This window comes from Mollisia scopiformis (assembly GCF_001500285.1).
Source record: "Mollisia scopiformis unplaced genomic scaffold LY89scaffold_1, whole genome shotgun sequence".
Classification (NCBI taxonomy): Eukaryota; Fungi; Ascomycota; class Leotiomycetes; order Helotiales; family Mollisiaceae; genus Mollisia; species Mollisia scopiformis.
In genome coordinates, this window is record NW_017263581.1 from 1,787,922 (window position 1) to 1,800,791 (window position 12,870).

The 12,870-nt window shown below is 46.1% G+C and overlaps 4 protein-coding genes across 4 annotated transcripts; 3 read left to right on the top strand and 1 right to left on the bottom strand.

The window, feature by feature from the left end:
- Positions 1 to 441: 441 nt before the first annotated feature.
- LY89DRAFT_693048 (endoplasmic oxidoreductin) lies at positions 442 to 3,843 on the bottom strand (the record flags this gene model as incomplete). Its single annotated transcript, XM_018216614.1, has 6 exons — positions 442 to 550; positions 599 to 2,232; positions 2,740 to 2,779; positions 3,414 to 3,472; positions 3,526 to 3,670; positions 3,746 to 3,843. 6 exons carry the CDS (start codon positions 3,841 to 3,843, stop codon positions 442 to 444), a joined length of 2,085 nt encoding a protein of 694 aa, XP_018078691.1.
- Positions 3,844 to 4,686: 843 nt separating this feature from the next.
- LY89DRAFT_693050 (Bromodomain-containing protein-like protein) lies at positions 4,687 to 7,175 on the top strand (the record flags this gene model as incomplete). The annotated part of the gene is made up of 6 exons (XM_018216615.1): positions 4,687 to 4,767; positions 4,930 to 5,024; positions 5,202 to 5,771; positions 5,822 to 6,086; positions 6,136 to 6,700; positions 6,751 to 7,175. 6 exons carry the CDS (start codon positions 4,687 to 4,689, stop codon positions 7,173 to 7,175), a joined length of 2,001 nt encoding a protein of 666 aa, XP_018078692.1.
- A 557-nt stretch (positions 7,176 to 7,732) lies between these two features.
- LY89DRAFT_604922 (heat shock protein SSB) lies at positions 7,733 to 10,779 on the top strand. Its single transcript, XM_018210372.1, has 12 exons — positions 7,733 to 7,814; positions 7,897 to 7,942; positions 8,097 to 8,210; positions 8,268 to 8,433; positions 8,498 to 9,382; positions 9,431 to 9,450; positions 9,678 to 9,690; positions 9,754 to 9,855; positions 9,907 to 9,922; positions 9,971 to 10,123; positions 10,175 to 10,427; positions 10,498 to 10,779. The coding sequence occupies exons 1-12, from the start codon at positions 7,754 to 7,756 to the stop codon at positions 10,511 to 10,513; spliced, it is 1,845 nt and encodes a 614-aa protein (XP_018078693.1). The 5' UTR covers positions 7,733 to 7,753; the 3' UTR covers positions 10,514 to 10,779.
- A 130-nt stretch (positions 10,780 to 10,909) lies between these two features.
- On the top strand, positions 10,910 to 12,774 carry LY89DRAFT_776474 (uncharacterized protein; the record flags this gene model as incomplete). Its single annotated transcript, XM_018222050.1, has 2 exons — positions 10,910 to 11,687; positions 12,695 to 12,774. Exons 1-2 carry the CDS (start codon positions 11,081 to 11,083, stop codon positions 12,772 to 12,774), a joined length of 687 nt encoding a protein of 228 aa, XP_018078694.1. The 5' UTR covers positions 10,910 to 11,080.
- Positions 12,775 to 12,870: the final 96 nt, after the last annotated feature.

Sequence of the window (12,870 nt, forward strand, 5' to 3'; positions counted from 1 at the left end):
AAGCAGGATTGAAGTCCAAGACCAGTTTGCTCTGGGTAAGCGAATCTCGTGCTCCGCGAGCGGAAGTAAGAGCACCAGAGCGGAAGTGACGATCGTCAATCTCGGCTTCACTTTTAGCCAGCAAGGAACATCGTGTAGAATAGTGGTCTAGTATTACACGAGCTCAGATGATTAAATGCACTTTTTTGCAACTAGGACTACTCAACATGCACACTGAGCTCGGATAACGAATTGCTTCCAACGAATGCAATGAAACCTGGAACATGTGAAATTTCCTTGATCTTCTTGAAATTCGAAAGGACTCTTGAGCAACGATCCCATATCAGCATCGTTCGGCATGCCACATAAATACAAAAACCTACATAAAACTCCTAACGCTGATGCATCCATCTGTAATATACCTATCCTCTAACGCCATCTTTAATGTGCAGACCACTTGACCTATAATTCGTCTAGTCTAGGTCTCTTAATCACCCATCTCCTAGGGCCGACTGGCAGTCCAATGTAACTATTCCAGGCTCTTGACGCCTCAAGAGAAAAGATCTCCCACCTGTCCATGATTAGCTATGGTCTGAAGAACGAATGTCTGAGAACTTACGCTTTCTTGGGGGCGCTGATCCAGCCCCGAACCACATACTTGGTCACCCTCCACATCAGATCCAACTCTGCTTTGAATTCGTCCATGATGGTTGCATTCTGTGGCAGGCGTGTTCTATAGAATTGTTCTTCCTCAAATTCAGCAGAACCATCGTCCTCTACAGCAGGAACATCACCCTCTGACTCCGAGAATTCTTTGCCAGGAATGACATGGTGGGGTTTCAATATACGATCAGGCAGCCTCTGAACTTCTTCGACTTGCTCTTCTTCCACCATAATTCTGAAGCTGTTGATTGCCTCGAGCGAGCTAGAGATACGTGCAAGAGTGTTGAAAAGAGCAACCAGCTCCGTTCTCTTCAACATTGGTATATCTTTCGAGTCGTTGTCAAATTCGAATAGAACTTTCAGTGCAGCTCCATATCCTGCAGTCTGCAATTTCCCCCAAAGACGGCATTTGTCGCAACCAACACAATCCATGATCCGACTGACATTTCTGAATCTATTCCTGAAGTCTTCCTTCAAACTCGGACCTTCACCATTGACGAACATAAGACTCTCATCGAATATTTGAGGCACGGTACCAGCTTTGGAGCTCAGTGCTTGGACTTTCGCCTTAGTGTCACGATCCTGTTGTGGATCACCCGAGCAGAAAGTGTAGTCTTTCAGGTACGGACCGAGTTTAGTGACGGCTCTCAGAACAAGAGCATAGTTGAAGTAGAGATTGGATATTCTGTCAGGGAAATCGTGGAGTCGTTCCTTATAGCATTGTAGATTCGGTCCCCACTCTCCAGTGGTTTGGTTAAGGTATTCCCAGCAGAGATGTGTGCTGATAGACGTATGCATACCAGAAACTACTCTGTAAAACACACGTTTCTCTAAGCATTGATCTTCGTGCTCGAGGCCAGTTTCGGTGACGAAAGGTGCATTTGGAGTATGCTCCCGGACTTCTTCCAGGACCTGTTGCCTGCCATGCTCCCGAATAACATTCTGAAGTTCATTGACGGCTGCTCCTTTCTGAGACGTTGACAAGGTGCCCAAAGAAGCAGATTTGGGGAAGGACGACTTCGAAAAGCAATTCTCCCTGTAGATGGCATCCCAGACCTGCTTGGTGCCTTCTCCTGCATATCCGGTAAACCTTTCCGGATTGTCCACTAAGCTCACATAATCTCCTTTTGAGCCACTGCCTTCGTCTTCGGGGACACAGTAGTCTCTCTCATCGCACTCATCATCGTATTCGACCACACAACTCTCTCCTACGTCCTGGCCTAACATTCCTTGTAGAGGTTTCACTGGTCCCCGTTCTTCTTGTAAACGTTTCCCGGGATGTCCGGCTTTTGGACCCTCAAGTTTCCCCAATTCCTCCGCCCTCCAGACTGGTGGGATATCTTCCTCATTATCTAAAGTATTCACTGCACAGGCAATGTTCCCGCACATGCCATTATTATCGTTCCAGAACGGACATTCCTTGCCAAAGAGATTCAATCGGTAGTATGCGAAAAAGTCGGTGTTCTTTGTAATATCGGAAAGAGAAGGTCGCAGCTCCTTATTGAGCTGATCAAGTGTAGAGTATGAGGCACATGCGTCCGAGACAATGGCTTTGGGCGATATCTGATTGTAGGCATTAGACAGGCATGCCTGACAGAAAATAAGAAGAAGTGCGTACCGCGCAAACATCAGGACTAGGTGGGTTTGCCCTCGATGCGCTCTTGGAGTCTGCTGCGTGGGAAGTCCCAGGAAAGGCAAAGACTGCAAGATAAAAGACCTGAGCAGCAGTCTTCATATTTGTAATGAGACACTAGGTCTTTATCCTTAGAATCTCGATGAATTTAGCCAACGTGCCAGAGGTTGGACAGGTAATATATGCAGGTGGTGGTCGGGTGCGTCGACTCGAATTTGATCAAAGGAACTGGTGGCTATTGTGCCATGAATTCGGCAGCTAACCTTACCTACTCAAAAATTTGTGGAAGAAACGATTGAACACCGTGGTCTGTTCCTAACAATTCATTGTGGGGAACAAATAAATATTAATATATGTGAGAAATTTGGTTTGTACAAAAGGCGATTTCCAAGCACGTTAGTGTTTCGGTATATCTGGCTCTTTGGTTGTGGTTCGATTACAACTCAGCCATGACATGAAGTCACAAACGGGAGTTGCGCCACTGGGCTTTTGGCGAACGCCGATCTGTACCTGACATCGGTCTTGGTTCCCGAGTTCTTGATTGTTCCACCATTTCAGGACCAATGAGCATTGGTCAAACTGCGTTTAAAGAATATGTAGAATCGGGTATTCTTCGACTCTACCAACATTCCACACTGCAGAGAATGGCATGAGTCGCATGGACATTAGAATTTTCGGTGCCAAAAAAATCTCCTGGTTGACCTGAAGCTCGTAATGATTTACATTAGACACAAGTCACTAGCCACCATGTATTATTGATCAACGATGCAGAGAGATGTCCTTTCATTTTGTCCTTAACACCTTCAATGCAGTATCATACAAAGTCTTTCGTCTCCCTCAATCAGAAAACTCCCCAGCAAGGCAGAGAGATCGTACACAAAACAGGATGTCTAGTAACCATAATCTAGTACATCGAAAGGGCTGTCAAGGAGCCAGGAAGTGTAGTGTATTGGAGAGACATGAGACGTAACATCATCAAAGCATACGCCGTTGTCTGCTGCATCGCCAGAACCGCCAAATTCAAATCAAGCTCAAATGCACACCTTTGGTATTTATTGACCCGGAGGGACATAGTTGATAGGTCTCCTAGAACGAATGCTTAGTCTTGGCACAATGCGTCAAATGCCGTGGAACTTACTTGAAGAGGAGGATATGTGGTTCGGGTTCATGCACTTCATAGTGCTCCCATCCCAGACTCTGCGAGTGATCTGTCAGTATAGATACAGGTTGAAGTCATGTAGCCTGCGAACCTGTGTAATTCCCAAGCCTCTCCACTCCTCCTCCCACAGCAACTTCAATGTACCCTTCGACGGATCATGATACTCCTTCGGAATCGCCTTCAACATGTTCTTTGGAAGTTGGACATGACGATATTCGTATTCATTATCGGAATATCTGCGAATTAGCATGTATTAGCTCCTGTTCATTATTTACACTTCGCAAGGAGGGGTAATCAGAGCAGCGGCTGACCTAGAAGAGTAGTGGATCGCATCAATGAACTCCTCCAGACGCGCCTTCTCTGCATCAGTAAGTTGCCGGGGCACTTTGTTTCGTCGATTATAATCCATATCTGAGGACATTGTCGGGAGAGATTCTATATTCCTGGTTCGGGGTTTGAAATTCGACGCGCAGCGAAACTAATAGAGGGGTAGCACGCGACGACGTCGATTCGACGCGCAAGCACGATTCTGCAGAATTAGAACAGAAGCCCCTGAGAGACAACGAGCGGATGGTAACGTAACAGCGAGTGCCCGTCGAAACAATTTGTTGGTTGGCTCAGGCTGTGTCGACGATCGATCTGTGAAAGAGTGTGAAGCGACGAACTCCTGCGAACAGTGGCAGACTGGGTCGCGTAGGAGGGGCAAAGCAAAAGCTAATTTTTCAAGTTCACCTTTGATCAGAAGCTGTCATGAGAAAGTTAGATCAGTTGTCCTCGTTGACTTCGACTTGTTTACTCGGCCCAAAACAAATTGTCGGCTATCGAAGACTAGCTTGGAAATGAGGTATCTTAGCGTCATGAATCACGTGATCACAACTTTGTTCCTCAAACCTCGATGATCGAGGTACATGGAGTCATAAGCTTTGTGAATGTTCACATCTGCGAGGACTTGAGTTTTTTAATCGATACAGAAGAGCGAGGTCACAAAGCACTATTGTTTTCTGGACATTTTTGTTCCGCACCAGTGCGACGATTTTCCGAACACCTACTCTCGAGCCATTTCGACTCGCCAAACCAACCGCAGTGAACCAACAAGGATCTAATCCAAAGCACTCCCATCGCGACAATTCGACCGCGTCGTGCTGCGCCAAGTTCAGGAGCCATTGAACAATAGGACGATACCGAAGAGTTATCGCATCTCTTACAAGTTTTGGAATCTGCGACCAGCATTCGAAAATCTGGAAAGGCCACAATGGACAAGCGGAAGGTCAACGGGGGAGGATCGCATGCAGATGATATAGACGAACGCGCTGCGAAGAGAAGAAAGGCCGGTGTAAGTATTCATCGTCTGTACTGAATGCGAAGAAGAATCGCGTTGTGCTTTTTGTTGTTGGCCCGCAGGGTCCTCGAAGCGGCGCGCCGAAGCTCATGACACTACACCATCCCTAGAGCCTTTGCATTTCATTGAAGACCACAAGGCTGACTGCGCGAAAAGGACCATGTCGATAGCACCAGCGCAGAAACCCCAGAAACCACGGCCCAGACGGGTCTGCAGCTCGTTGAGACTCTCAAGCTGACCGCTGATAAAAGGTCAGTAATATCTACTCTATATTCCTTTGCGACAGCACCAAAGCAGCCTCGTGGGAGTAGGGCATCGAGAAAGAGCTTCTGCCTCTTTGTTCAAGCTGTCCAGCTAATCTGCTGAGCCCCATATGCAACTTGCTCGTTCATTATTCAAAAGATAGCTGACGATGACGTTTTCTACAGTGGTCGACAAATTTCTACGGCCTTCCTTACCCTCCCAAGCAAACGAGACCTACCTGATTATTACGATGTTATCAAGATGCCGATTGCCATCGATACGATTGAGGCAAAGCTGCGTCGGCGCGAATTCCCCAACCTTTCGGTACTCGAAAGTTGGTTCAAACGGATGATCTCCAACGCCAAAGAATACAACGAGAGAGGTTCAGAAATATATGATGACTCGGAGCGTCTACGAAAAGCTTTGAGCAACTTCATGACTAGGCATAACCCCGCTTACAAGACACCTGGTTATGTTGCTTTGCCTGTACCAATACAAAGTACTAGCCACATCGATGGACCTGCTAGCGATAATGAAGCAGATGCCGAAGGAGAACCGGACCCTGAGGTCGAGGCTCCAGTTGTAGTCAAACGAAAACCCAGCCGTCCAGTGAAGAACGTACAAGCCCAAAGATCTAGTGCAACCCCTGCGTTATCTGAGAACCAGTATGTTGGTGTTGGATTCGAAGGCCTCAACTTTCAACAGGCTCAGGAGAAAATCATTGAAGACATGATTCGCAAGAAGGAGTTCGAGGAGTAAGAGATCACTGCCCCTTCATGCTACGTAACTAATGTAGATCGCACAGGGACGAATTTGCTCATTTCGAGCCCTTTCTCATCCTTCCATCTCGAACGGACTACAAGGATTACTACAAAGTAATTAAGAATCCCGTAAGCTTGAAGACATTCCAAAAACGTGTCAAGGGATCTCAGGGTAGAAATGCTGCTCCCAACGCATCGGACTTCAAGAATTGGGCTGTTTTCGAGGAGGAAGCTAGTGTCATATGGAAGAATGCGTATGAATACAATGAAGATGGTAGCAGTATCTTTGCGCTCGCTCAGGAGCTAGAGGTTAGCCCGCTCAAACTCTCCATGTTTCTCCTTAACTGACGAGTATTAGAAAACCTTCAAGAAGTATCTCCATGAAGCCAAGACCGCTGTCCCAGAGCCCGCTGGCACGAAGATCAAGCTCAAGCTGAATGATGGACCTAAAGAGAAGATCATGCTCAAGTTTGGGAGCAAGTCCAGTCCTGCTGCATCTCCAGCTCCGCAGCTTGCACCTCAAACCAATGGTTCGACGAGTGCTGTCGCCGCAACGAATGGAGCATCACGTAGAAATCCTTTCAGTGGCTCCCATTCATCTGCTACTCCAGCCCCTAATGTAGTTCAATTGGAGCGAGCAAGAAGTGCATCTGGGTCCGCACCGTCCCCATCGCCCTCGAATTCCGCATTGGTCAAAAATGAAGAAGCTCGGAACTCGCCAGCTATTGGAGCAGCCTACAATTATCGTGGTCCTAGTCAAGCTGTCTCAACACCAGGACTTTCTGGAACTGGCATGCTACCACCATCGACTCCTAGCGTACCTAGTGCCTACAATACTAGTGGCTATGCTCAGTCATTCAATCACGTCCCACAAAGCTCGGTCAATCCAAGCTTCGAGGCAATGTGGAGAGTACCAGGAAAAGGTAAGAGTGATTAGGCTTCCTCTAGTTGGTGCTAAACTGACCTTCCTTAGATGCATCAGATGCTATGATTTCGAATCTCAGCCTGGCAACACATCCTGGTCTCAATATAACTAAGCATTTCAAGATGGATATCCCACCGTCCCCAACTATGGCCCAACAATCGGTTACCATCACCCTTCCCTCGAGTCATTTCCTCGTGCAGATCAAGCCAACAATTTCTGCTTCCCTCCTCGAGCGTCAGTATAAACTCTTTGTCACAAACGGCCATCAACGATTACATGCCATGCCAACGATCCCCACCCATTCTGTCGATACCAGACTTCCTCTTTTCGAAGCTCGTCTTAGCACTGGAGTGAACCGTATTGAAGTTGAATTGATCGCTGCGTTGCCGAAGGGTGCTGCAAAGCTAGCAAATGGACAAGACGTGGAATTAGAGAAAATTACTGTGTTTGCTAATCTTTTGAGATCAGAATAGATGTTGCATGGCGTTACTGTCAATAGGAAAATGGGCATGGGGGCGTTGTTGGTGTAGCATTTTGCAGTTGACTGCAGAGCATCGTCGATGCATCTTGTACACTACTATGTCTGTTTGAGTTGATAGCCACAAATGAAAGCCGTCTAATTGCAGTAATCTCTATCATTGTTGATAGTGTAAATCTTTTCTGGTGTGAAAAATGAAAAAAATCTCCTTAATCATGGGTTACTGTTGACAATATATGTACACATCGTCTTTCAAAGGTCTATTAATGGCAAAATCTAGTTAGATTAATAATGAACGTCAGTAGACGTCTCATCTTGCTCTTGCACCCTTAAATATGACCTAACAATTGCCCAAAAACGTTCTGAGAACGCTCGTACATGGAGACGTGATTTCGATGATAAGGCACAGACCCCTGTCGAACGCTAGTCAATTTTGAACCTAAGGCCACTATAAAATTTAGCGGCTGAGCCAAATCCAAATCCACACAAGAAAAAAAGTTCCATTGATTTTATCTCCCCGCCATTGACCTTTTCAATCCTCAACACCTCAACCTAATACAAACCGAAATCACCATGGCTGACGAGGTCTACGATGGCGCGATCGGTATCGATCTTGGCACGACATATTCCTGCGGTATGTCCTTCCCGGCGTGTGGTCCCCGACAGACTCGGCCAAAGATCGTACTAGGAAGATAAACTGACTTGAATCTCAACAGTGGCCAACTACGAGGGAACCAATGTCGAAATCATTGCCAATGAACAGTGAGTGCCAAGACAATCAAATCCTTTTCTTGTTGTAGCTGCAGTGTTGCTCCAAAATCGAAATACCTGTGATAATCTGCGCACCTGCACACCACATCTGCCCCCCATCTTCAATGAAAGAGACATACTGACTCGAAGCTTTGCATCAATTCAGAGGAAGCTTTACCACTCCTTCCTTCGTCAGTTTCACGGACAAGGAGAGATTGATTGGAGAGTCTGCAAAGAACCAGGCTGCTATGAACCCAAGAAATACCATCTTCGACATCAAGTAAGACAATTTTCCACCTATATAGCGCCAGCAACATTAGCTAATGTGTCCACCCAGGCGATTGATCGGACGCCGATTCGATGACCCAACAGTCAAGAAGGATATCGAGTCGTGGCCATTCAAGGTCATCGACCAAGAGGGCAGCCCTATGGTTGAGGTTGAGTACCTTGGAGAGAACAAGATCTTCTCGCCTCAGGAGATCTCCTCCATGGTTTTAACCAAGGTGAATAATCGCTACGTCGCCCTTAATTTCCCCGAATCTTCACACTAATTCGAATTGCTTCTAGATGAAGGAAGTCGCCGAAGTCAAGCTTGGCAAGAAGGTTTCTAAGGCTGTTATTACCGTCCCCGCCTACTTCAACGACAACCAACGTCAAGCTACCAAGGATGCCGGTGCTATCGCTGGTCTCAACGTCCTTCGTATCATCAACGAGCCTACTGCCGCTGCTATCGCATATGGTCTTGGTGCCGGAAAATCCAACAAGGAGAGAAACGTTCTGATCTACGATCTCGGTGGCGGAACTTTCGATGTGTCTCTTCTCAACATCCAGGGTGGTGTCTTCACAGTCAAGGCTACCGCTGGTGATACCCACCTCGGCGGACAGGATTTCGATACCAACTTGCTTGAGCACTTCAAGAAGGAATTCCAAAGAAAGACAAAGAAGGACATGTCCAACGACCCCCGTGCCCTTCGACGTCTCCGTACTGCTTGCGAGCGTGCCAAGAGAACTCTTTCCAATGGTGCTCAAACTACTGTTGAGATTGATTCCTTGTTCGATGGCGAGGACTTCAATGCCCAAATTACCCGTGCCAGATTTGAGGACCTCAACTCGAAGGCTTTCAATGGCACTTTGGACCCTGTTGCCCAAGTCTTGAAGGATGCCAATCTTGACAAGAGCAAGGTTGATGAGATTGTCCTTGTTGGTGGATCCACCCGTATTCCCCGGATACAAAAGCTTTTGAGCGATTTCTTCGACGGCAAGAAGCTTGAGAAGAGCATCAACCCTGATGAGGCTGTTGCTTATGGTGCCGCTGTTCAAGCTGGTATCCTTTCCGGAAAGGCCACCTCTGCTGATACCGCCGATCTCCTTCTATTGGATGTCGTTCCTCTTTCTCTCGGTGTTGCTATGGAGGGTAACATCTTCGCCCCAGTCGTTCCCCGCGGCCAAACTGTAAGATCCTCGCCCTGTCTAAATATTCACTGTGCTAATGCTTTCAAGGTACCTACGATCAAAAAGAGGTTAGCAAATGCCTTTTTTACTTTGATTTTCTTTGCACTGTTCCCCAAAGTATTATTGTTCTGCGAATCCCATTGTACCACCACAAGCTGGAACATTCATATCTGTTACTGGTCAATGCGATTTCATTGTACCAGTACCAGCTTGAACATTCACATCTGCTACTAATCAATGCGATTTCATTGTACCTTCACAAGCTCGAACACTCAGCTAACATTATCATTTTTAGAACCTTCACCACCGTAAGACTCCGAAGACATACAGACTCACTCCCGAAATATTGTTACTGACTCAGAGATTTGCAGGTTGCGGATAATCAACAAACTGTCCAGTTCCCCGTCTTCCAAGGCGAGCGTGTCAACTGCGAGGACAACACTTCTCTCGGAGAGTTTACACTCGCGCCCATTGTAAGTCCATTCCCCTCCTCATTACAAAACTCATAAGCTAACTCGGAGTGGCCTCCCATGCGCGCAGTTATGTATTTTCCATTTCCAATCTTGATTTCTTACTAACGTGAAATAGGTGAGGCCGTTCTCGAGGTCGTCTTCGAGGTCGATGTCAACGGTATTCTCAAGGTTACTGCCACTGAGAAGACCTCAGGCCGCAGTGCCAATATCACCATCTCCAATTCTGTTGGCAAGCTTTCTTCTAGCGAGATCGAGAGCATGATCAACGGTAAGTAATTTTTTTCTGGGTCCAGAAACTTCTATACTGACATATCATTAGATGCCGAGAAATTCAAGAACAGCGACGAGGCTTTCAGTAAGAAATTTGAGGCTAGACAACAACTCGAATCTTACATCTCGAGAGTCGAGGAGATCGTTTCCGACCCAACTATGTCCCTCAAGATCAAGCGTGGAAACAAGGACAAGATTGAATCCGCTCTTAGCGACGCCATGGCACAACTTGAGGTTGAGGATTCAACGTCTGATGACTTGAAGAAGAAGGAGTTGGCACTCAAGCGTGCCGTCACCAAGGCGTAAGTAACTCCTACACCATCATTCCTTTGAACGTTCTTGTTACATAGCATGCTAATACTGATTTGATAGTATGAGCACCCGATAAATTATTTTCTGCTTGTTGACACTCTCGGAGCACTGGGATTGGACTTTGCTGCATGGATTTATAAGATCATGGATTGGCCTATCTGCTTTCCGGCTCTCTCTCACTGGGATCATAAAAAGTCATTTGCGAGTTTCTGATGTGGTTACTCTTTATGAATCCCGGGATGTTTTCCTTCTTCTTCCTATGGGCATAAAGCGGCTTGTAGAACATGGAAGAAGGGGAACGTTAATCAAATTGACACATTGACCAAATCTGCAAACCAATTTTCGTGAAGCGTCCTTTCATACTGCTCGTGATGTTGAACCGTAAAAATTCGCATGTAAGATAAGATTGCCCAGAAGTTTGTTTTGGGCACCATAAGTAGATTAAATTGGAAGTACATACTAAGATATAAGAAAACAACACGACTGAACACACCAATTATTTAAGGGAATAATTCTTGTCGAAACTCTCACATTTTACAATTCCTAAGGCTAAAACTACTCTGGGTTCAGGCTCGATTACGTCATTTTAACATCTCACAACCATTCCATTGAAGAGCTCTCCACCTCGAAGAGCCTTGAAGCTATGTCCAGCGCCACAAAACCCTTCCCGTTTCTCGAACTCCCACCCGAAATCCGCGAGAAGATATACATCCTCATCTGTCACCAATCAGCACCAATCTCTCTTCACATCCCAATATCAACGCCCTGTGAAACATCATCCGACCCCTCCTTCCCACACGCCCTCTTGCAGACTTGCACCCTCATATACAATGAACTCCGTCCAATCTACTTTACGCACAATACCTTCACACTCTCAATCCGCAGGCGTAACGATGACTTGACCTACTTCCTCTCTCCGTCGTTCCTCGATAATCGACGCCAGATCCGCAGTCTGAAACTCATTATCTACAGATTTGGAGGTCATGATTTCTTTACCAAGGACTTTATACCCGTTCTCGAGGACTGTATCATGAATGGCAGATTACGAGATTTGGATGTCGTTGTCAAAGAGCGGTTTCTTAGAAGTGTGAAGCTTTGTGAGCGGGGTTTGAGAGGTGGGTTTCGGGATACCGCGGGACTGGAGACTTTGAGGGATTGGGTGGCTTTGAGAAGGGTTCTGTTGGATCCGTATCTGGAGAAGAGGCTGCTGAGGAGTGGGAATTTGGATGCAGTTGATTCTGTGAATCAAGGTAAGTGCGATGGAGAGGACGATTTGAAGCTGGATGATGTTACATGGATGCTTGGAGAGTTGGATATAGAGCAGAATAAAGTATACGGAGAGAGGTTGCGTGGATAGGCTATACGGCATAGTCTGAATTGCTTGAGTTGATTCTTGGAATGCAAGTCTCTTCAGCCAAATCAGATTGTATAGGGTATTCCAGACTTGGACAGGTCCACACCAGGGAGTTCCAATGCCGAGTATAAGATCCATAGATGCTCCGTTGGTGATTATTATATTTGGCATTATCACCACAGAGTATTATTAGTCTAAATTCTTCTCTCTGCCATGGATACCTGGTTCTCCTGTTGCCAAAAGAGTAGGATGGGGCTAGTATTATGCCACGAGTATTCAAGGACACCAAATATCTACGGAATACACAACAATGAAGGCTTGATGTTATGATGTCCATGCGGGATTCGAGACATTCATTTCGGGGTTGTTTAAGAATTCAGAAGAGCTGGGTGACGGCAAAGCTGGGTTAGCATACAAAGATCTCCACTTGGCTAACCGTCTAACGTAGACAAGATCAACCTAGCAATTATGCAATATAACTTAAGCAGAGTCAATCATATTGGGAGGAGACTAGTCGCCTTGTTTACCAAAAAAACAAAAAAACAAATCGACAACTTGAGTTTCATTTGCAGCTATGGAAGTAACTTACTCTCACATTAAGGTATATAGCTTAAGAGGTCAATCATATTTCACAAACAACACTTTTGTTTCTGGGTTTATGGACTCTTCTTGGAGTTCTTCTTAAGTCTGTGTGTCTTATTGATTTGTTCAACTTTTTCTACGTGGCAGATGTGGTTTACTTTGTAAGTTAGGAACTGCTTTAAGGAGAGCAGATTTTTGAGGCATTAAAGAGCAGAGTTCAATTGATCGCAGGATGACATCGAAGAATGACCAAAGCACGCTAGACGAAGATTCAGGAAAGGCATTGCATTCTGATCTGATACATATTCTGACTATGCCTAGAGAATATTGAGTTGACGCTCATGGGTGTGCCTGGTTACGAGGAACACCCGGATTACCAACTCGAATCATACCATCCCTGATTGAGTACCAATGCCTGCCATCCAGACTCATCTGAAAGCCCTGGACTTCTATCCATTCGGTCTCGAAGGAGCATCCGGCTGCAAAGATGTTAGTCA